Source organism: Corvus brachyrhynchos, unplaced genomic scaffold (assembly GCF_000691975.1).
Source record: "Corvus brachyrhynchos isolate BGI_N302 unplaced genomic scaffold, ASM69197v1 scaffold86, whole genome shotgun sequence".
In the NCBI taxonomy this organism is placed as follows: domain Eukaryota; kingdom Metazoa; phylum Chordata; class Aves; order Passeriformes; family Corvidae; genus Corvus; species Corvus brachyrhynchos.
The window spans coordinates 725,983-749,837 of NW_008238647.1; the positions used below are offsets into that span (position 1 = coordinate 725,983).

The window sequence follows — 23,855 nt, forward strand, 5'->3', positions numbered from 1 at the left end:
TTCTGTTGAAGAAAGAAATGTGCAAATCCTACAAGCAGGGGAAATGATGAAGCCTAGTTTTCAGTGGGTTTTGTTTGTTTCAATTACTCCACACTAAAAAAGATAATTATGCAGCATGTATAATTCTCAGCCTCTTTTGTTCCTTTCCATCCATCTTCTCATTTTTTCCTTCTCCACACTGGAGGAATGTCTCTTGTTTGGATACCGCTTCTGTGAGCATGACTAATTGTGTCCCTCTTCTCCAGCCCATTTTGCCAATGGAATGAGAAGTTAGTTCAAGACAGGTGGGAACAACAAAACAACACGACACCAAATGATGATTTTACATACTAACTTCTTTAAAAAACAAAGTAAAAGAGATATTACTACAGTAAAATTTTACACGTTGTGGTTTTTAATCATTACACTTAGATAAGACTGACCTGATGGTAGCACTCAGTTTTTCTTTCAACACCGGCAAGTTCCTGCAACTCTTGAGAAGGGTCAGCACCAGGAGAAATTATTATCAAGATGGGCTCAATTTCCAGTGTCTCTTTATACAGACGTTTCATATTCAGAGGAGATGGAGATAATTCTTTTATTCCTACAATTAGAATTACAATTATTATGGAAATAAAGTGACCACACATGATGGAGTACTTCACTATCCATTTTAGAGCTCATCTGGCTGTCAAGAGTTCTGTTTAGCAGACACCATAAAATGGGCTTTAAAATGAAGAAAAAATCCTTACAACATGCAGGTATAAGGTACCTTATATTGATAAGAAAAATATACAAGCTTGGTACCTGGATTTCCAGCTTGACAAATATAAACTGCAGTCTTTATTTAGAGTGAAGCCTTGAGGAAAACATACAAAGAGAGAATATGCTATTTGCTGAAACTAATTGCAGTTTATATGTCCACATGCAGAATTTCTCTCCTTACTGCCCTGGGAGCCTGAATTATTAGACACACACGGTTTTTGGTACTGTGATTACTGACTGTCGCGAAGCCCAGCGGCTTGGCTGTGCCGCATAGTGAGGTGCCGCGACCTTCCTAAAAGCGTCTCCACAGCGGAGCCGCTTGGCAGGACCAGCACACTCACACACGTGTACATGCACACACACACACGGAGAGCTCCAGAAAATACAGCAATGGCAACGAGGCAGGAAGGGTACAAAGTTCAAAAGAGGCAGGTACAGAGTTCCACAGGAGAGGTTTATTGCAGCAATGCTCATGAAGGGTTCCAGGGATGAAGACAAGGAACAATGGAGAGTCCAGGTTTAAGTATGGGACCAATGATCTGAGGGCAGTGGGGCAGTACACAGGCAGGAGAAGGGAATGGGAGCCAATGGAGAACTCTGAGGGAGTGGTGATGGGGCAGGGGCCAAAGGGGGGAACCTGGGGCAGAGAACCTTCTAGGACATGGGACAAATAAGGTAACAAAGGAGCAGGGAGGCCATGGGCCAACCAGGAGAGCGGAACTGGGGTACATTAACATAGCAGGGCAAAGCATCCTGGGGAAAGCCTCTTCTGTTCACCCTAACCTGGGGAGGATCTCTGATACTAGGGACTATCTCACCAGTGGACTCTCTTTGTCCCTTGTATCACAGGCCCACTGGCCACCATAACTTATGTCTATTATTTGTTTTAATATACACCTTAAATGTCTAGAATGTTGACTTAGTATAGGCAAGGGATTTATCATGAGCCCAAAGATACATGTGTAAGTGTATCATAAATGAAATAGTGTTAACCACATATTTTCATGCATCTTTAGACAGGGACTTAACTAGTGAAGCATTGGGTGCAATGGGAAATCACAACATGCAGCAAGACAGAAGAGCCCAAATCTGTGACATCTATGCCACAACTACTAAAAGATGCAATGCACACTTCCTTGAGGGCACAGTCTGTTTTCAGAATTGAGCTATTGTACATTCCACACAGAACAGTACTACATAATTTGTACCATGGAATCACAGAATGGTTTGTATTGGGACCTCAAAGATCATCTCCTTCCAGCCCCCCTGTCATGGGCAGGGACACTTTCCACTAGACCAAGTTGCTCAGAGCCCTATCTAGCCTGGCCTTGAACACTTTAAGGGATGGGACATCCACAATTTCTCTGGGAAATCTGTTCCAGTGCCTCACTACCCTCACAGGGAAGAATTTCACCCTAATACCTAACTTGAATCTGCTCTCTTTCAGTTTGAAGTTGTTCCCGCTTGGCCTGTTACCACATGCCCATGTAGAAAGTCCATCTCCAGTTTTCTTGTGGGCCCCTTTAGGTACTGAAAGGCTGTTAACATAGTGCATTTCTGTATAGCATGTAAAATAAAGAAATAAGCATGCTTTGCGTGTTACAAAACACATTCTTAGCAAATTTTTATGAACCTTAACTTCAAAAGAAATTATTTTAATCCCTCTTCATCCATAAGTTTAAAAATACAGGTAAAAGGTGACAAAAGGAAAAAAAGGAATATCTGGATAAAACAGAAGTGAAAGGCTTTCTTGTGGGATATTATAGGTCTTCAGGAATTTATTTTTCTCACAGGAAAAGCAGCCAAACAAGATTGGAAACTTAATGGCTCCCTTTAGAACTATGTAAACCAGTTTGTTTTAAGTTGTTTCAGGGCAAGGACACTGAAAAAAACATGGTGGAAAAAAATATGAAAAAATATTCATACAAGCATGACATCTTTTATTGGTTAGAATGTGCTAGTCATGATTTTACACCGATCTCACTGATATACATGAAAAATCCATGGATGATTTGTGGATGATTCAATCATTTTGAAAATCCAAATGGAGTCAATGGTATTTTGCCTTCCTTGGTGAGTATGCAGCTTCATTCACCAAAACTATTCCCTTGTGCAGCACTCCTCCAAGGAACTGGTCCCAGAACAAGCGATTTATGTAATACTTTAAGATTTGGAAGACGGTAAGCAAGCAAATAAACTTACTCTGCATTCAGGTCTCTGCTGGTTTTTGAGCCACACACACTGCAGATCACTCTTGTCATTGATTCCAACAGGCAGGGACATTGTCAGCATGGGCCATGTCACCATGATCAAAGTACCCTCTCTACCTACTAATAATGTTTGACAGAGAAGCTATATCTTAATGTTGAAAATCCCAGTCTGGGTGGCAGATATGGAGGCAATTTTGAGCAACAAATAATGTCCACAGACAGCATAAGGGAGTAAGATAAAGTGACTTTTAAAACTTACAGCATCCACACTCGTAACTGCTAAAAACTCAAGGAAGGTTTTTGTGTGCTGTACTGCAATATTAAGATTATTTGGCATATAGGTTTCAAATTCTGGATATAATAGACTTGAGAGAGGAAACTGACTGACTAGAACAAATAGACAACCATAGCACTGAATCACTCTAAATCATGTGTACTTTTAAAAAGACAGTAAAAAGTATTACAGACCAAGAATTAAGACAAAAATGATATTAATTAAATAATCTTTTGAGAGTCCATTTACAAAATCTCAAACCTAATGGTCTTTAAATGGTAAATGACATTAAATAAAGTAATGTTTATGTAAAATCTGAGTCTTAATGAGAGTGTTGCAGTGTAAAACTTACAGAAAACGTTATCTTCCTTTCTTAATTATCTAGTGGTCAAGAACTAATTAAAAGAATCTGACAGATTTTTTTATTATATTTTCAATCACTGTGCAGCATAAACCAAACCATTTTAAAAGCACTTTTAAGAATATTTTACAAGAACAAAATCAGCAAACCTTTACAGCATATTTTCATATGCTAAAATTTAGGGATTCCATAAGAACTATAAAATAAAAGAGAAACATAGGACCAAAGAAGATATTTAATTGTTGTGCAGAAATACCCTGGTGAAAAATTAACTTACCTAGGGTTTTACATGCAAAAAGAGCCATGGCACTCTGTAGCCTGTCTGGTCTGACAGCCTGGACCACAAGTACCTTAAAATAAAATATATTCAGGAGAGATGAGTCTATAAAAGTGTGTAATGACAATTTAAAATGCAAGACTCTTCTAAGAAGGACGAATTCTTTGAATTTATCTTAAGAACAAATTTATCATCTCTGAATATATAGAGCTATCTGATCATTCCTTTCCAAGACAATCTACTGTAATTGTTCTTTTTTAAGTAGCTTGTTCTATCAACAGAATCAGAAAATAGATCTATACTTAATGCCTATTTATACAAACTTTTCTACAATGTTTTAGAAAAACAGTAGCTATGTGGGTAGCTAGAATGACAGAAAGCACACTTAGCTTTATACTAGTAATCTAAATTCTATGCACGTATATAGGCAGCAATGTCCTACTTGGAATAGTAATATTTCTGGTTTCAGTTCAAACTAATTCATGGGTGGCACATCAATCTTACTACATAGTTTCAGTATACTTCATCAACAGAAACATTCTTAATACTTTCTGTACAAGATACAAGGTACACCAATCATTCCAGATTTACTTTCCTATAAACGCAGACCTTTTCTGACAACACACTGCACACATAAGAAGTACTCTTCAGCATTTCATTGAATCAAATATTACTCAGACAAATTCCTTTCCAAAATGGTTTATTCCTAAATTCCATGCATGCTATTTCAGAAATATTCCTCCTCCACAAAAAGCTCTAATAGACAGCTGCTAAGAGCCAATCAACACAAAACTACATTGTCTAATGCCTCATCCTTTTTCTGGATTTTTTTACGTGAAGTAACTTCAAATGAAAAATCACAGCATCATTTGAAATTAAGTAACAACATCTTTTCATTCATAAGCACAAAAGTGGTTTTCCAGTGGAAAAGGACTCTCACGTTGAGGAAGGAACTTGCCTTTCCCATATTCTCCATGAGTTCTTGATCACCAGGTTTTCAGAAGTCATTTTTCATGACTTCTATTCTAAAAAAGCAGAGGCTTCTACTGCATTTTGTGTGAATTTGCACATTCAGTGATGAAGTAAATTAAAGATGCTCAACAAGCTGACGCATCCAGCAGTAACAAAGCAACCATGAAAGAATTTTAATACCTATTCATAAAATTAATTCTGTGTATATTTCTAAAGAACTTGTTACCTTACAGGATATACCCAGTTGCAGCTAATATACCAACACTAAAAAGACTCAGATAACAGAGAAGTAATACACGATAGTAAAAAAAATATATAATCCTTAAACTAAAAAAAATAGTTAAACTGTAAGAAAGTGTAGATACTGTCACTGATTATAATTCAACAAGGCCTGGATGTAAAATTTACTTTCAATGCTGAACTCATAATTAATATTATGAATGAAAAGATTACCTGCTGAAACAAGGAAATTCTTTTTACAACAGAAGATGGAAAGTCTTGTTCACATATAGAGCTCTGAGAAAAAGTGTGCCATAGACTTTCATCTTCAAAGCAAAGTGTCTGATAGAGACTTGGGAGAGATATCTACAAAAAAAAATGGTGTAGATTTAACTGTAAAGAAGAACAGACATTTGGACATTGTATATTTTAATTTATTTCCAAATATCACTATGACCACTACCTGTGCAAATCACAAAATTCAATTTTATTCTTGGAGTTAGAGAAGAAAAGAGTACATTTTAAAATTAATCACTTGTTTACCTATTCCCTGGAAAGGCTAAATCTATATTGCGCTGTAATTTTAGTTTTAAACCTTAAGGTTCTTTGATTTTAAACTTTGGGCTCTACCTTTAAGTCCTTTCCTCTAATGATGATCTGCTATTAGTAATGGTTTGCTATCAGTGCATGCTACTGATTCACTCAGTTACTCAATTTCTGTTTGTTTAAACCTCTAACTATTATGCTTGCCACACCTTTATTGTGATTGTTCCTGATTCCTGGTTGAAGAGAAATTAAATAGTGAACTCTGGGTTTAGCAAAAAAAGTCCTTGCCAAAGACCAGTCAAGGTTTTTCTTCTTGCTGATGAGCTACATGCATGAGGAGAAGAGCCTGAGACAGAATTTCAGAACTAGTATTTTCCTTACGTTCCCTTCAGGATCAGAGGACTTCAACACTGACTGTGGTAGGAGGAACCAATGCAAAAAAGTGTTTTTGTTTTAGCTCAATCTGAGTAATCACAAAGTCTGAAACACCTATAAAATGTACAGAGAAATCTGATTAGGAGAATACTAATTTCTAAATTAACAGTTTATGGCTTTTAATACAATATGAAGTGATTTGTGAAAGTCATTACATAAGTGAAATCTACAACTAAATATTATTCGCAATTTTCCCTCTACCTTCCTATCTATAAAAATTGGAGTACCTTGGGTAGACTTAAAGTATTTTCTAATCTCAGTGAGATGACAGGTTCATTCACATGCATTGAAATGCATTGTTAGATGGCGTAGAAATGTACATGAAAAAGGCTCCAAAAAGTGATATTAAAATTAAAAAAAAAAACAAAAAACCTTTGTATATTAAAACCTGCGTATATTAAGCTATGGTTTCTGGAAGATGGAATAAACACCTTAAAGTAAAAAAATCTTTTGATCTGAAAAATACGTATCTGAGTATTCAAGTCCAAATTGCTATCTGCCAAAAACAAAGTTCTTTAAATTTAAATTCAACAGACCACATGATGTATACCTTTAAAGATGCTACTGCCCAGACTCGGTCCTGTTCTATCCAAGAGGGAATCTGGTCACGAGCGCTTCTTTGTGAATCCTTATGGAAGCAAGTTACATTACACATGGAGGTTACACAAATTTTTGTGAAAAACTATATGGAGTAATAAGATTTTGAAACCCATGTTTTACTAAAAATAGCATTCATAACAGCAATCTTTCTATGGTCTCTGGCTAAATACATAAATGGCATAACAAAAAAGCTACAAAAAGATTTAAATATGAGATATACTGTTCACATTAACATTTCCTTAGCTACTTGAGCATGATAATACTTTACCACTTAGAGTATCCTTATGACACACTCAATTCTAAGTAGTTTTTCATTAAAAACAAGTGACACAAATGATTGGCTATCTGCATATGCACTCTGAGTAACTGACTTCAAAAAACAACTCCATTGCACATATTTGAAATCATGAAGAAGATGGTCCCTCACACAACGGGCAAAACACCACCTCCGAACATCTCTGCACTGGTAAAATCTGGCCACAGCTCTATTTTTCTGCTCTTTAGATGTTTGGCATGGAGGGTATTATAAGGATGAACAACACTGCTTAAGCTCCAGTGGAATTTCTGTATTCCCTACATCATTTGTTATTAAAAGGTATTACAGTACACATTAACCAGTCTGACGAGTAGCTGCATGGAAATGTATTTGGATCTTTCAACCAGTGAGCAACTTCAAAAGTAATCTTAAATGCTCAGCAGAAAAAAGCAGAAACTTTCTTGTGAAAGGGTATCTCAGCCATAAGCTACAAAGTCTGAGAAAGAACAAAACTAGGAAACTTGGAAGCAATTGTAGGAATAAATTTGACATGGGTCTGCAATATACATTCCATTTAGAATTGGGCTGAAGGACACAAATGCACAAGCTTTCCAAAATCTATAGGTTGTGTGTTAGGCAGGTGGAAGTAAGACTGGTATTAAATTCCATTATACAATCAGATCTCACATTCCTTGAAAATGGCCTACAGCAAGAACATACTTGACAATCACTCAGTTCACAGACATTTAACTGAATTACAACGACTCCAGAGAGATGAAGGGGGACTTCTGCAGTCCCACTGAAACGCAAAGCCTGTAGTAGAGCCATCTAACAGCTAGAGAAACTGGATTTTAAGGATCATTTTAGCAACCAGCTGCCTGAGAAAACCTGAGTAAAACATTATATTTTAAATGACTTGCCACTTCTACCAGCATGCATGGGAACACAGTTGCTCTCATGAATATTCTAAAATCAAGGTACTTGCACTGGTCATCATTTTGTACCACTCAATGTACAAAATACCCTGACAGATATTTAAACAAGGCTGTAGGTTAAAAGTAGTCATGAATGATGAAAAATGCAGCTGAGCCTGAAAGAGGAAAAGAGCAGAAAAGCAAAACAGGAGGCAAAGACTGCGTTCATAATTCCTGATTGTGCTCATGCTTCCTAAAAAAACCTTTCGAAACCTTTGCCAAAATATTTGGCTCAAAGAAGGGCTATAATGGGCAAGATATGGAAAGCTTAGCATTTTTCTCTACCCTTTCCTAATGGAATTTTATGTTAATAGTATACAGATTCAATAGAACTGAAAGACACTTAGTAAACTACAGCATGCTTCATCAGACATGCAAAGAAAGCTTCATAAGCTTGCTCAGTTACCCAAGAAAACATATAAATCCATCTTCAGATGTAGAACCCTTGACACTGAGAAAAAAAGGAACTCAAAGCTAGCAAAGTGTGTGTACAATTTCATTAATTCATACAAGAAGTACAGCTCAGACACGACTCTGGATGAAAGGGGAATTCAGAAACACTGATTTTAGTTACAGCAGAGGGCTGAAAACCTTCTCAAACATGCAAGCATTACAAATTGTCATCCTGGTAAAAGAAAAATACAAGAAAATATGCAACAAAGGCAAAAAGTTATTCAAATTAGAAAATTAGTTGCCATGTTCAGAAAGTTTTATATAAATTTGTATTTTATATTACTATGTGAAAAGTTACTCATTTCTTTAATGTATGAATACAACTAATTAAACAACAAAGTAAGAATATTTTAAGTTTTCAGGATAAAAGTAAATGTTCCTTATTTCAAAATATGAAAATAAATGTAGCTTACTGATTTTCTGATGGTGTCTCCAATGATCACACCTGTAAAAGTCTCCCATTCCTGGGGGGAATAAGTGAACAACTCATGTAAGTCCCAAGACATCTTTAAGAATGAAGATTAATATGTAGTAGCATGTAGGCAGAGCAGGAAAATAAACAAATTAAATCCCAGATTCTGAAAGAGTTCCAAGACAATTTTTAAATGGTAGGTGATGCTACCAGAATGTAATTTCTTTTGCAGAATCCAAGCTAAGTGACTGGAGTGCTTTATAAGAAAAATAAGCAAAGGGCAAGTTCTATAATTCCTCAGCACTCACAGCTCCGACCCAGACTGCCCATCTATAGACTATCAGGAAGCAACAAATGTGGCTGGCAAGGACACACATCCTGCCTGGTGGGGCATCAGCAGCCCACATAGAACAGGTAACTAAAACCATGACTGAATTTATGTATGATTAAAGCTTTTAGACTTGGTATATGTATCCAAGAAGACAGTTTTTAATTGTTTTACATCAGATCAGACAAGTACTTCAAACCATTAGAAATTACAGAATCCTGTATTTGGAGGTGACAAGAAACAGACTAAAAACTCTCATAAGTACTGGAAATTTGCATAATTAATATCTATATTCCATGATAAAGATTTTATATTAAAGACAACAGTAACATTAGAAATTTAAAAGCAATTGACTAAGAGTAGTACTGCTGATACAAACCCCAACACAGTTTTTTGCACCCATCAGTCTCACTGAGTCTCAAAACAACCCCCTCTTTCAGTTACAAACTGATGCTCATCTCCCAATTACAAAGAAAATGCTTGTGCACACAAAAATGCGTGGAATATTTTTTTGTTTGTGCAATATTGTTATGAAGAAAAGCAGAAGTATAATATATGGAGACATATAAAACTACCTCAGAAAAATCTATACATATTGATTCAGAAAGAGAATGTCCCTACTAAGAACCAAGGCATTCTGTAGTATATTGCTAAAGTTGTACTATAAATTTCATATTGCTATGCAAAAAAATATTTAAGTGCAGAAGGTTGAATTCTTTTGAGACAGGGACTTAGAATAATAAATTCTCTAGCAGCAGATTAAGCAACTCTTAGTCTCATCACATTAAAAGCTTTAAAAGAAATAATTTTAAAAGAATAACCACTTCAGCTTCATTTTCCTCACTATTTTGCACAAGCACTCTTCTCTTAACAATTTAATTAAAATAACTTCTACCTTTCAGAGAAGTAAAAAAAATACTGATGTTATTTGCCTGTTTTCTCTCTTGAGTATTCAGATACAGCAGAAATATGCATTATATATAACCTAGATTAAGCTAAGAGCTCTAATAGCTGATGGAAATGAATGCTAAACAATGGAAACCAGCGTACATAGGGTTGTACTTACAAACACTTAAGAAGCCAGAATTTAATTTAGTCAGAAAACTGTTTGCAGGTTGCTGCCTTCATGACTTTAGAAACTCAAGAAAAATAAAGCAAGGTATTTTCAGAAGCTCAAACAAAATAATAAATATGAAATAGGGAACTTTGGATAAGGAAGAGCAGCCAGGATATACTCCTACTATAAAGATGAGTTATTTTTATGAGGCCACATCATTGCTGGAAGACTGGGATGTCACTTTGTCAATCTATATGTCTACAACGAAACTACTCTGCATTCATAACATCAGAAGACTCCAACCAACTTTTTTTTTAACTCTGTAGCTTAAGCTCACATCTTTCATATAATCAAGTTCCATTACTTCCTTCAAATGTATAATCTGCTTTTTACTTTTACCTCCATAATGGACTCTCCTCTATCAAACTGACATCTACTATCATTTGATGTCCCTTCTGGTCTCCAGCTTCTAGTACAGAAAGCCATAGTTTTGTCTCTCCGTTCCATGTAGGTACTTTAGATAATTAACTGTGTCTTGACTCAGGATAATCAGCCACATTTAAGCAGTTGTATGAAGTCAATTATGCATACTCTTTCACTGCAGGCAGACTTTATAGCACTAATCAGACTACACTACAGATAACTACAACTAAGTCCTACATTTATTGACAAAAACTTTATATCTACTTATTTACTTTTCATATTAAGTTTGAGTAAAATACTTGGCGATTTTCTTCTCTAGCACTTACATTCTCTTGAAAAAGTTCAGGGTGCATTCCTCGTACAAAATGTAGAGCAAACATTAGCTGGTCAGCCTGAAATAAAAGCAGTAAAAATGTATCTATATCCTCAGCAAAAGTCACATTTCTGGTTCTTTTTTATAAGTAACATTTTGTTAAAAAACCACCTCTAATTCCATAGTAATGACTTAATGACATATCCTAATGTAAAATTGCTACCTACCTTTGCAACTTAGAGACAAAAACTAAGTCAAAGTGGGCCGTGGAGTGGAGGGCAAAGAGGAATTAGCATCAATCTGTGCAAGGCACTGAAGTTCTCATTCTATTGATAAACATGAACATCATACGGCACTGAGAACAAACCATACCATTTAACTCTTTCATCTTCTCAGACAAGGTCTGTCAGCAAATCCGTAACAAAACTGTGTATTAGGATGCTCCCTGGATGATCTAGTATCTAAAATTTGAACAAGAATTGTTTGGAAGAACGCTAACTGGCCCAGACTAAGCCTGTTTTGACAAATTAACAGGAAAGGTGGGCCAATTCCAATGCTCAGGTAAATTTCTTGGCACCACTTCATTTAGTAGTATACGTGAAGCCTATGTACACATAAATAATAACCACAGACAGACAAAATCATTCTTCCCAATTCCAACATGCTTCAAAAGGTATAAACTCATATCAGCTATACCTTTTATGAAGACACTAGTAAAGCCTCAGTGTCACAGAAGTCTTTAAAAAATTTCACGAATAAAAGGAAGAATTAGCAGTGAATTGTTGATGGTGTGAAGAGTTTATTTGTTCCCTCCATTACTGAACACAAGAGTAAGCTGCATGGACCATTAGTTTGAAGCGGTACAGCAACACCCTTTCAGTATTTTCTAAACTCCAATCTGATCACAGTTAAAATCTTTCCTACTAGAACTCTCTTCTCTGCCTTGCATTTGAACTCTCTACTCTTTTCTCACATATAAAAATAGCTGCCTTCCATATTCACAAGATATAATGACTTAGTGGAAGGCTTCACATACTCATGACTTCCAAGACAGACATCAAGTATTACGAGACTATTTCATGAGAATCCACGTGGACTTTGATAAACAAAACCGCTTAGAAATAACTGCTACCCCTATATCCACAATATAGCATTGCTAGATTGGGGGACGGGGGGAGGAGGTGGTGTGAAATTTTCAAGATCTCTCTGTTCTCACAGATCAAGCTACAGACTGATCTGATTTGTACTGCTCAAATCATATATGCAGATCTACTGTGCATTCTTCAGCCTGGTACTATGAGACAAACACCTCTCGTTATGACAGTTCCATGTGAAAGTAAAAATTAGAACTGAAAATGAAAGGCATATATTCCCTAGGTCTTCAGTAAGAAAGCAAGAAGTGAAAAGACACCAGATTGAAATAAAGAAGAAATACACTAAGAACATTATATGGAGGAAGAACAAGGAATAGACAGAAACAAACAAGATAGCAGGTAGATACTTGGGACAGGCTGTGAAAAGAAAAAGGAGAATATCACAGTGGAGGACTTTTAGAAACATAGAATCATCTAGGTTGGAAGAGATCTTTAAGATAATCAAGTCCACCCATCAACCTAACAAATCCACTTTTGTTTCCTTTTAAAAAAACCCAAACCAAAATACAAAAAAAACCCTAAATGATCACACCAAATCCTATATTCAGGAGTGCAAGAGATAAGAGCAAATGCAAAAAGAGTGCTCAGAAGACTGAGAAGCCCAGGACTGACTCTGAAGCCAGAATGAGGCAGAGAGGTAGAGCTCTGCGGAGAAATGAGCATCAGCAATATTAATTTGGTCATATCCCGATTTTTAGTCCTCCTCATTTAGAATGTTAAATATTGATAGTGTAATTTTTTGTATCTATTACACAATACTGCTTATTTAAAGTAGATCAAGTGTTGACTGCTGAAAGAATACTTCCAAACCCAGTGCACTGTATAAAAGCCAGAAAAAACACAATCTTACCTTAAACAAACAACGACAAACATATTCATACACTGTATGCTTCAGTGAGCCAATAAGCAACTTGATTCTTTCCTCAGTACTACTTGAATCCTAAAAAAGAAATTTCAGATTTCAAAAATTCATGTGGAAGTAAAAATCTTTTCATGTGCTTTGTTAATTTCAGCAAAATGACACAAATAATCTGGACTCTACGCGACACTAGTTCTAAAAACATACTAATAAATTCATCTGCAGCTATTAATGCACAGGTGATTAAATGCGAAGTTCATGCTGAAGTATTAAGAAATAAATATTTTGGCACTGAATATTTTGACTATGAACATGATACAACTTTGTGTATAAGATGAAATACATCGGGAATGAGAAAACATTTTCTTCTCCTAACATCAATATCACTGAAATCTCATCATTTTCATGTGATAAAAAATTGCTTATGCATTTATTTACTACACTTGATACTACTAAACAAGTATGTTGATCTTAAGCATAGCTATGAAACTTCTGGTCAAATTTGGCCCAACTGAAATGAACATTGTAAAAAATACTAAGTGTACACTGTCCCTCAAAGCTCATAGACTGAAAGACTAATTCTAACAGGAAAAAATTTAAAAGATAGGACAAAAGAAGAAAGGGACTGGGTGTGTTACAGGTAGTATGAGTTCCTTTCTACCATACTGGAATTTGAATGATGAGTTTAAGGCAGGCACTTGGGCAACTGATTTGCCTAATACCTTTCCCATGTCTAATAAATCACTTGGCAAAAATGAAGAATTGGATAGAGGACAAGGAAAAAAGAAAGCAAGCAATGAAGGCAAAACCAGAAGTTGAGTTTGTTAAGATTATAGGCAGGAAGAAGAAAAATTATGAAGGAGTGTGAGAGTAAGAACAAGAAGTTAAAACCTCATGTTGTCGAAAAGAAGTAATAGGAGCTTCAAAGAGGGCAAGTTCACATAGTCAGAACTGTGTTCCTAGTAATGACTGGAGCTGAAGGAGAACTGTAATCACAGATGCCAGACTAAAGGTAAATCCAAAGGAAACATGATGAAAGGTTGGTGAATGACTTTCTAAGTAGAAACAAAGAAAAATACAAAGGATTTTGGAGATGCTGAATAAAAAGAAAATGCATTATTACTCAGTGTGGGTATTTAGATCTAAAGAGTGAGGTGACAAGGGATAAAACCATTCTTTGCTTCAATAAGAATATACTGGCCTAAGAATATAGAAGAATAAAAATTACATTTTAAACAGGAGAGGCTACAGACATGCTTACAAACGGTATAAAAGTAGATAAAGTTTTAGCCTTCCTCTGGGTAAATGAACCATGTAGAAAAATAGGTCTTTTCTTATTCTACCCCTTGTTGATAAAGCTACCTTTATTAGTATTTTAGATCATGAATTTATTTAAATAAAGCCTTCAGTAAAGTTATCATCAGCCTTTGTTTTCCTAATTCACCATAGACAAAGAGCAAGCCGGCAATCACAAAGAGTTGCTTTGCTTTCAGATGATACAGAAATTCTGATTTATATACAACATAAGATAATTTAAAAGTCCATGTGCCTGTATTCTGAACATCTAAGCACCACAGGTCAACATCACTACTTATTATACACTTAATCATCAGTTATTCTAAGTTTTTTTAAAAAAATGTCCAGAGTAACTAATAAATTCTAAGGATCAAAGCAGATGGATTCTTCTGCAGCATTAGCAGCTTCAGGAGAAGAGAAAATACCTGCTCGCTTCGCAGAGCTCTTTGGAAAAGCCGCAGGAACGCCGCCAAACTAAAGCGGTACATATTATTAATTTTGGACAAGTCAGAGATAATGAAATACATTTTGCTGGCACTCTCAGCCAAAGGGAGATAGGCGTCCCTCTCCTGTGGAGAAAAACAACACACATATGAAAAAAGGAGGTGCATTACTGCCACCTACTGATTTTTGCATAAACATTTACTCCTCCTGCTGAGAAAACAATTCGTATGACTCCCAGTGCTTTAGAAAACTGAATCCTTTCCAAGCCTTCACATCGAGGGACCAGCACTCCAGACTTCAACACTGTCCTTAGATTTCAAAGTTGGAAGTAAACATTTTTAGCAAAAAATTCTTTAAATGACGAAGAACATGTTGGAAATTAATCCCTAGGGCACTAAGGTCTTCTCCCATCACAGAACACATCCCAAAATTCAATGGGAAATTTTAAGGTAAACAAATAGAACACAGAAGAAAACTCTGAAATCTGTCACAAAAAGAGGAGGATGTCAGATGAATAACATCACCCATGATTTAAACTGTTCCAATAGCAAGGGGCATACTAAGCAAAAACATCCTTATGAACTATAATGTTTGCAATAGTGGATGGCAAAAATAAAGTCAAAACCCAGGATTTGCCAAAATTCCTTTAATTCAAACTGGCAGACTTTAAACTGTGTAACTATTCAGCATATACAAAACAAAGCATTTTAATTACTGAAAATACTGCATGTATTTGCATATACCAAATATCATTTACTCAAAAAAAACCTAATTTAATATGTTACTCATCTTATAGCCCTGTGGATATATGTATCTTCTCTAGATAAAAGATGACTATTTTTAGCAGGAGAAAAACAGCACTTAAAGATTAAAATATTCTCCTACCTTATCAAGGAAACTCTGAAGTCTGGAAGATTCAGCCAGTGATTCTTGGATGAGTGCACTGCTTGCTTTAGTTTGATTCAAAGATTCAATCAGATCCTTATTTTCTAGTATATTGCCTTGTGATGTGGCAAGTGTCTGGAAAAAAGAAAGTAATCTATGCTACATTAAAAATAAAAAATCCTGTAAAGTAACCATTTTGGAAGCTGTCCATCTTTCTGACCTGTACATATGTCTGAATCACTGAATGCATCTCAACAGTACTAGAAAACAGGTGGTTACACCAAAAACTGAGATGTTTTTTAAAGAAGTATGGAAAATAAAGCTCAAGAACATACTCCAAAAATCCAGATTCTGAAACATAGGTCATCAGCAGGCTTTTGAGAATGATTTCTATGATCACAGTCTTAGGCACTAAAATCCCCATGGTAAATACACATTAGGGTATTTTTTTCTTGTGTTTAACTTCCTATTTATCCTGAAGTTGGCTACTTGTAACAACTTCCTGTACACAGTCATTCATAAATTCGTTTTCCTTCAAAAGCATTCCAATATCTCCTATACAATCTAGTTCTCATTTCCAAAAGTGAATATTCACATTACAACAATTTAAATTTCATAATCAGAGATCACTTCAAAATCCTTGAGATTACCCCACAGTTTTCCTGAGTTCTCCTCATTAAATTAAGCAAATAAGCAATTAATTTCACTTCTAATTAGTAGGAAAAGCTTGAATAGTTCACTTATATTTAAAGGTTTTTTACTAACCTTCAGTAAATACGCATCAATACATTTATTTTAGTCAGACAGAAAACTGGCTGCCTGTCAGTCAAACCAGTTCTGAGCAGCCACCTGTAGGACAGCATTTTAGCATATCTGGAGGCAGAGATTCACCAGTTAGAGTAGTAGAATGCACTTGCTTCTCTACCTGAAACAAGTTTAGGACAAGATAACCTACTTTTTCGAAGAGTCCAATTAATCTATGAGGAATCATACTGTGAGCTATGAGACAGCAAGAGCACCAGTAAAAAACCAGTACAGTACTTCAGAAGGAACGGCAACGTTGCTTTAAGACTAACTTAAATTTAGCTAGACCTCATCCAACATTGACTTCTTTGTTGACAGAGTCCATGTAGCACCTGCCAGTTTTCACTGAGCTTTAGGTTTCTTTCTTCAGGGTCAAAGAGCATCCTGATTGCAGCGCTAAGAAGAACAACCTTGCTGTTAGTACTTGGATGCTTTTTGTTGCAGACAGCCGCGGCATCAACTACTTCAGGTTTGTACCTGATAATTCAGATCGGATAAATGAAAAAGATTTTTGAGTCCCAGGATCGCAGAAAAAGTGTGTCCTAAAAAGTGAAATTGGTTTTGTTGTATCTCTGAACCCTCAGCTTCTGGTAGACAATAAGATGTTAAAATGGTCAAATCTGGATACAGAATTTTATTGGAGAGCAAGTTTCCCTCTTCCTGTAAGAGAAATCTGCCCCACCAGAGTTTTAAAAAAGGGCTGAGCTTAGTATTTGAGAATTAATAGGGAGTTCAATAGGGACTGTAAATGTGGAAATTCAAATCACATCAGATAATTATATGCAGAATTCTAAAACTGAGCTACTAATCATAGAATCATAAAATGGTTTGGGTTGGAAGAGACCATCTAGTGCCAACTCCCCTGCCATGGGTAGGGATGCCACTCACTACATCAGGTTTCTCAAAGCTCCATCCAAACTGGCCTTGAACACTTCCAGGGATGAGGCATCCACAAGTTCTCTGGGGAACCTGTTCCCAGAGGTTCCCAGAGGAGCTGGTGCCTTACCACCCTCACAGCAGAGAATTTCTTCATAGTGTCTAATCTAAACCTACCCTCTTGCAGGCTAAAAGCCATTCCCTTGTCTTGTCACTGCAAGTCCTAGTAATAAGTCCCTCTCCAGCTCTCTTGTGGGCCAGTGTAATGAATGGCCAGGCTAATCTGTAAAAACTGTTATTTTATGTTAATCCATTGCACTCAATACTGCAAAGTTCTGTGACTTAGCTTCAGACTGAGGGTTTTAAGGCACCAGGTCAATCTCCCTGCATCTCTGACCTTTCAGAAAGACAGAGGATTTGAGGATCCATTCCTACAAGCACGAAGTACAATTTATGTGAAATCCATGACAAGACACAGGCAAAAAATAAAACAATCCTTCCTTATAAGGTGAACAGCTGTTTCTGAGTATAAATACTTTCAATAAAATAAAAGGATGAACTGAAAATTGAGAATATTAATTTTAAATGCAAGACAGGGAATGTTTAACTGGAAAGAATATTACAGCTCATTGCTAATAAGAAACAATTGTGGAGGTTTAAAATTTTAGATGTCTCTCTCAGCAATCTTTCAATTTTGTAGTGGGAATTTTTTATTGTTTTCACAACACAGGATCATTTCTCAAGTTGAGAAAGAATCCTTTGACATGATTTACAAGTTTAAAAATCTGGTATTTTTTTCAACTCATAATTTCAGAATGAAATAGTATCATTTTTAATAAAGTTTCTCTTCTTGGTGTGTTAAAATTAATTAAATTTCTAATCAATCTAAATCAGCCTAAATCTAGTTCAACAAATTCATAAATTTAACTATGAAAATGCTTGATGTATTGAAATACTACAGTTTCATAACAGATGTACATTTTTATCTACTCTACTCTTCCAACAGGTGCAGGAAAATAATGCCTTTATTTTCTGTAATCAAAAATCCTGAGGGCTCATTATTCCAACACTCCCAGCATCTTCATTCAAACACATGCCAATGTGATCATTATCTTACTGGTCTAACAGATATACAAGAGGTAAATTTGTTTTACCTCCAAAAGAGAATCCTCAAGCTTAGCTAACTGTATCTTCTTATCTTCTTCCTGTTGTAACAGTTTTGTCTTCTGCTCTTCCAAATCAGGCTTTTCATACTGAATCGTTAAAGCCAAAAGCTAAAAACAAAGAAAACAAAAACAAAGTTGGGGGGTTTTCTGCATTTCCACGTAAAGAGGGGTCAGTTGTCATGGATACATTGTATGATGCCAATTCTCTATCGCCAGAGGAAGGAGCAAATCCATGTGGTTATCTATGCTTCACATTTTCAATTATATCTTACTTATGAACATCCTATCTACCCCATTCTAAGCATCTTGTTAGTATAGAAAGCTTGTTTCCTACCAAATAAAGAGGGGATTTTCTTCCCTTAATTTATCTCCTTTTTCTTCCATTTGTATGTTACATTTTGATTTCTAGACTTTATAGAGAAAACCCCAAAACCTACTAGCATTTTAAAGGAAATAAAATACACAGTATTTTGGTTTCACTACATTTTTTCTGTACACAAAGTGTCTTGATGGTACCAGCATTACTCTCTAAGTAGGACACTGGAGAGCTGTAACAGAAATGTTTCCATGGTACCATAACTGCATCTTGAACAGAAAGCAAAGGCTTAGCAATTAATCTGTTGCAGCTGAAGTCAATGAGAACATTTTCATTTTCTCTACTGGACTCACTCCTTGGTTCCAAAGTACATAAAAATTTTACTATTTATATTTGTGAGCTAGAAAGTACCTCCATAACCATTAACACAAACTGCACTGGTTTATTCCAGATGCTGGATGCAGCTATGCATGTTCACTACTATACATACACTGGTTTTATTCTAAATGCCCACCTGTCCTCTTAAGCCACTTGCTGTTGTGGTAAAGTTTACTTCTGTAACAATTGAAGAAGCATCAGGTGGAATGAAGGGATTTGGGTTCCTTGTAGATAGAAAAAGACGGAACTCTTCATTATAATCAATCATTTTTTCACCTATTTGTACAGCATAACGGGGTCCTGTAAATAATAAATAGATGCTATACTCACTCTGATTGGAACATTCTAAAATTATCTGAAAACAATAGCATTTGTGTAATACTTTATGACCAGTGGATCTAAATATATTTTACAGTATGTATTTATAAATTGATTGGAAAAAAATACAAATTCAAAAAATTTAAAGAACACATCCTAACCTGATTTTTACAGACAGAAAAGTAATAACGTAACACTACTACATGAAATTACATAGTAAGAATATTTAATACACCTGAGTAATTTAATTTTTCTTACCCAGAACACAAAGCATAAAAGACAAAAAATGCACTTGACATAAAAGTAATACTAATGACTTATTGAAATCTTCAGACCATGAATAGGAGACAAAACACCACAGAAGATGACCTCGAGAATCCCCCTTTTGTATGAGTCTTGTCATAATTTAAACACATTCCTTTACCTTTAAACATTGGTCTACCACTCTATACTAGCCATTATTATACAATGGCTAATTAAGATGGTTCAATATTTACTGAAATGTCATCCAAACCCATGAGATTTCATCTCTGTATCTGTTATATTTATTTGTAGAAGGTTATGTTGTTGTATAATCATAATTCTATTAAGATACGTTTGTAGAAGGTTGATGTTGTTGTATAATCATAATTCTATTAAGATACTATTTCTATGATAACTGTTATAGAGCAAATCTATGAAACTAAAAATGATGGAATATCAGACAGTAGAATGAAAGAAAAATACCCCATCAAGTCTATGATAACTGTTATAGAGCAAATCTCTGAAACTAAAAATGATGGAATATCTAGACAGTAGAATGAAAGAAAAATACCCCATCAAGAAATATCCCATAAATTTGTATTACTACAAATACATTTAATTTAATCATATTACGAAAGAAACAAGTGATTTATTAAATAACTAATGTCATGGTTTCAGTCTGTTTATACTCCTAATCTTTCTCAACATGCCTGTTACAGAATAAAACTACATGTATGCCCCCCCCCCCCTTCCATAACAGGTTTCCATTCTATCAGGGTTAGAAAATAATAGACTCAGACAATCCCATGATTAGAGTGAGATTTTGCCTCCTGATACTGAAAAAGAAATAAGAACAGAATTATAAGATGAAAAGTGAAAATTTCCATTACAGAAAACTTTCCAAGATGGCATACTTAGGTGCTTCTCTATTTTTAGCACTGAGTGCAGATCACAAATATAAATCTCTGGCCAAAACACTGGTAGAGATGAAAATCACATACCAATTTTGCCTCTATGCCAAAGATCAGTATAAATTTTAGGACTATGCTGTAAAAATGTTAAACAGAAAATGGAAGCTGTACAAAGACGAATTTACTGCAGTATATACATTCACATTTTTCTTAACATGTCATTCCAAGTAATGAAGAGATGTACAGTCATCACAAGCCAAATAATGCAGACAGGCCCCCACAGCCACATTTTGACAAAAAGAAGAAGTGCATGCTTGCTTGTAAAGTGATGGAAAAGGTTCAAATAGTGACCCATTCTTCCTTTTCCAATAGCAGCTCTCTAGTTTGGACCTGCACAGACCTGGAATTAACATAGCTCATTAACAAGCAAAAGAGGATGTCTGAGTGTTATGAGCAATTTTCCTGAAAAAACTGGTATATTTGAATTTAATCTGCTTTCTCCACAGTTCTGCAGACATAGTCATCTCTCATACTGTATCTCATCAGCTTTCCAAAATTCAGCAGAAGCTAGAGGGGCAAAAAAAAAATTGTTACAGTGCTCTACCTAACCCCCCCACAGACCCCTGAAATCACTGCTCTGGTGGTGTTCTTTCAATGAGAATAAACAAGCAAGCACATCTGTAATGGCAGGCTGATCTAGGCTGACTTTCTTCTCCCTAAACAGATCTTTCTGATATTGGAGATAAATGTAAGTAAGAATCCTATGGTTTTTGCATTTATTTTTAGTATGTACCTACATTTAAAAAATTACTGCTACCTCACACATCATTAGATCTCAATAGTAGATGAAGTGACAGCAAAAAAAGTCTTGAGTTATTTTCAGTACCCAAAGTTCATACAGTAAATTACATGCATATGCTGTGGTATATGCTGAGAAATTATCACTTGAGGCAGAAATATGATTACAAAGGGTAATACAAATCTATTTTAATTACTGTAATTTGGAAAGTATTTAAAACACACATTGCTGTATTTTTTAATTCATCCAGTTCTCGTGATATAATTTCAAAATATGTAACATAATACAACAAAATTCATGCTAAGATACTTGCATAATCACTATTTATTTTTGCTAAACTTTCATCACAATTTTTCATACTAAAAAAAAATTTTTAAAGCAACTGAGTCCAAAGCAGTTATATAGACAGTTAGATAGAACACATTATCTGTCCAAACCAGAGATATTATATTGCAAAACTTAAATGTTGTGTTTCTTCCTTTTTCTTGCATTGGTTAAGGGACTCCTTTCACCAAATTCCACCATTTTGCTGATCTCTATGACCCTCCCCATTCCAAGGGCACATCAGGAACAGATTTGCGCGTCTTCTTTAGTTCCAGAGAAATGCAAGAGAAGCAGGAACACCAACATCCTAAACCTTTGATTTCTAATTGCACAAACAGCTGTGTAACTTCTGGTTTATTTAAGGCCCAAGTTTCCAATTAAAACTATGTGTCTGAAATCATCACTAGAAATTAACTTAAAATTTAAATTTTTAAGAGTCGATAAAAACACATTATTTTAATTTCAATTTAAAAAAGTTTTAAATACTTTTCAATATTTTTCCACTTACTAAATAAGAACGTATCTCCAACATATTTCATGCACTGAAGCATTAGCAGCAGGTTAATACTACAGAGGAAAACAACTACACAATATTCATGTTTTCAGAAAAATCAAGTTTTATATAAATAGATCTAAACTACAGAAGTTTTGAACAAGCATTTGCGAAGATCTTGGTGATTTACCTTGAGCAACAAGATCTTTTCTTAGCAATGGGTAAAGTACAGGCTCCACTCCATCCATTTCCTGTATAATAAGCGTTTTCCCAAATCTCACTGCCAGCTCAAGAGCAGTTAGGAAGTTGGTGTCCTAGGTAAATAAAAACATATTCCTTTGATTCATGCTTCTTTGAAAAACGTGAACACTTCAGAATGAGTAGGAAGGCACTACACCATATAGTCCAAATCTAAAAATCAGTAGTACAGATGAAAAATCCTACTACAGGCATATGATACTTCAGGGTTTAGCCATAAATGTTTAGTTGAAATAAATTTGATCTACTCAGCTACTGACATGCAGAAAACCTATCTAACATGCCTAGATCTTCAAGTGCCCCATCAGAAGAGAGCAGGTTCACCATCATGTCTGCCAGGTGCACCTGGAAGTCCTGGTCATATTTCAAATTTTAATATGTAGCTATGTCTCAAAACTGAACCAAGCACAGGATTCACATTATTAAGAGGTCTACATGCAGTCTTTTGTTGCAAACAGGTGTTTAAACATGCATGTGGTGCTTAAGATCTCATTAGTCAATACAGATCCTGGACAATATAGACAAGAGAGGCTAAAAGGTAATCAGGCAAACCAGCTAGCAGGAGAAACAATCAATTACCCAAAGATGTATTATCTACTACCATCAGAGAGCATCTACAAGGGTTACACAGAGCTGTTGAAGCAATATTTGGAGGCCAGGTGGGGTTCAGTAAGGAACTTCTTAATAGCACCAGATGCCTGCCTATGTGTGCACAACTGAGCTGTGCCTCACTACTCAGGTAAACAGTTACAGGCACACAATGAATTTCAGGTACCTTAATCTCAAACTGAAATCAAACTTACTCTTTCCAATGTAGATAATACAACACAACAATCATAGGGAATTAAGTGTATATATACTCCTGAAATCCAGTGAATTGCAACCAAGTATACAAAAGACTTCTCTATTTGACAACCTTTTACTATCTTCCTCTCAGCAGGGAATATGACGTTCTTGGATAGCAGCACAAAGAAGCAAACATGTAGAAGGAATACCAGATGTTGACCTTCCAATTTTAAATAACCTCGAACTCTTTGAGAAATTATATGCTTCATAGAATATAAACTCATTTTTGGTGATTGCTATCACACACCTTTAAAACTACTCTGTAAAATTTGGAATAGAGAAAGCTCAAACAAAAAAGACCTAGAGTAAATACTGCACCTGTTGGTTAATAACTTCCAAACGTGATTCCTTCAAATGTGTCTTCAACCATTCAGTAGCCCGGAAAGAAGGGTCTATCAAAAATGGGCAAACTTTACTCTAGGGAAAAAGAAATACAAGTATATTTACTAAAATCTATTTTAGGAATAAAATTGAAATCCTTTTTTTTTATTTCCCCAAACTAATGGAATATATATTTTAAAAACTTTTTAAATTAACACACTGTTTAGAGAAACAATAACAGACGAGGAAACTTACGTCTTTCATTTTATCTCTCCATTAACAAAAGAGGAGAGCACCCAAATCCAAACTT

At 35.4% G+C, this 23,855-nt stretch overlaps 1 protein-coding gene across 5 annotated transcripts in view; it reads right to left on the reverse strand.

The window, feature by feature from the left end:
* DYNC2H1 (dynein cytoplasmic 2 heavy chain 1) overlaps nt 1–23,855 on the reverse strand; it is a 155,050-nt gene that overhangs the window by 68,175 nt on the left and 63,020 nt on the right. For all 5 annotated transcript variants that reach the window (XM_017737642.1, XM_008636292.2, XM_017737644.1 and 2 more), the window contains exons 64-76: nt 23,543–23,641; nt 22,311–22,434; nt 19,169–19,332; nt 18,327–18,446; nt 15,493–15,627; nt 14,589–14,732; nt 12,859–12,948; nt 10,868–10,933; nt 8,735–8,785; nt 6,589–6,666; nt 5,292–5,423; nt 3,867–3,939; nt 423–583 (exon numbers count right to left, since the gene is read on the reverse strand). In XM_017737642.1, the coding sequence (XP_017593131.1) occupies nt 423–583; nt 3,867–3,939; nt 5,292–5,423; nt 6,589–6,666; nt 8,735–8,785; nt 10,868–10,933; nt 12,859–12,948; nt 14,589–14,732; nt 15,493–15,627; nt 18,327–18,446; nt 19,169–19,332; nt 22,311–22,434; nt 23,543–23,641 (1,437 nt within the window). The remainder of the gene's footprint in view (nt 1–422; nt 584–3,866; nt 3,940–5,291; nt 5,424–6,588; nt 6,667–8,734; nt 8,786–10,867; nt 10,934–12,858; nt 12,949–14,588; nt 14,733–15,492; nt 15,628–18,326; nt 18,447–19,168; nt 19,333–22,310; nt 22,435–23,542; nt 23,642–23,855) is intronic.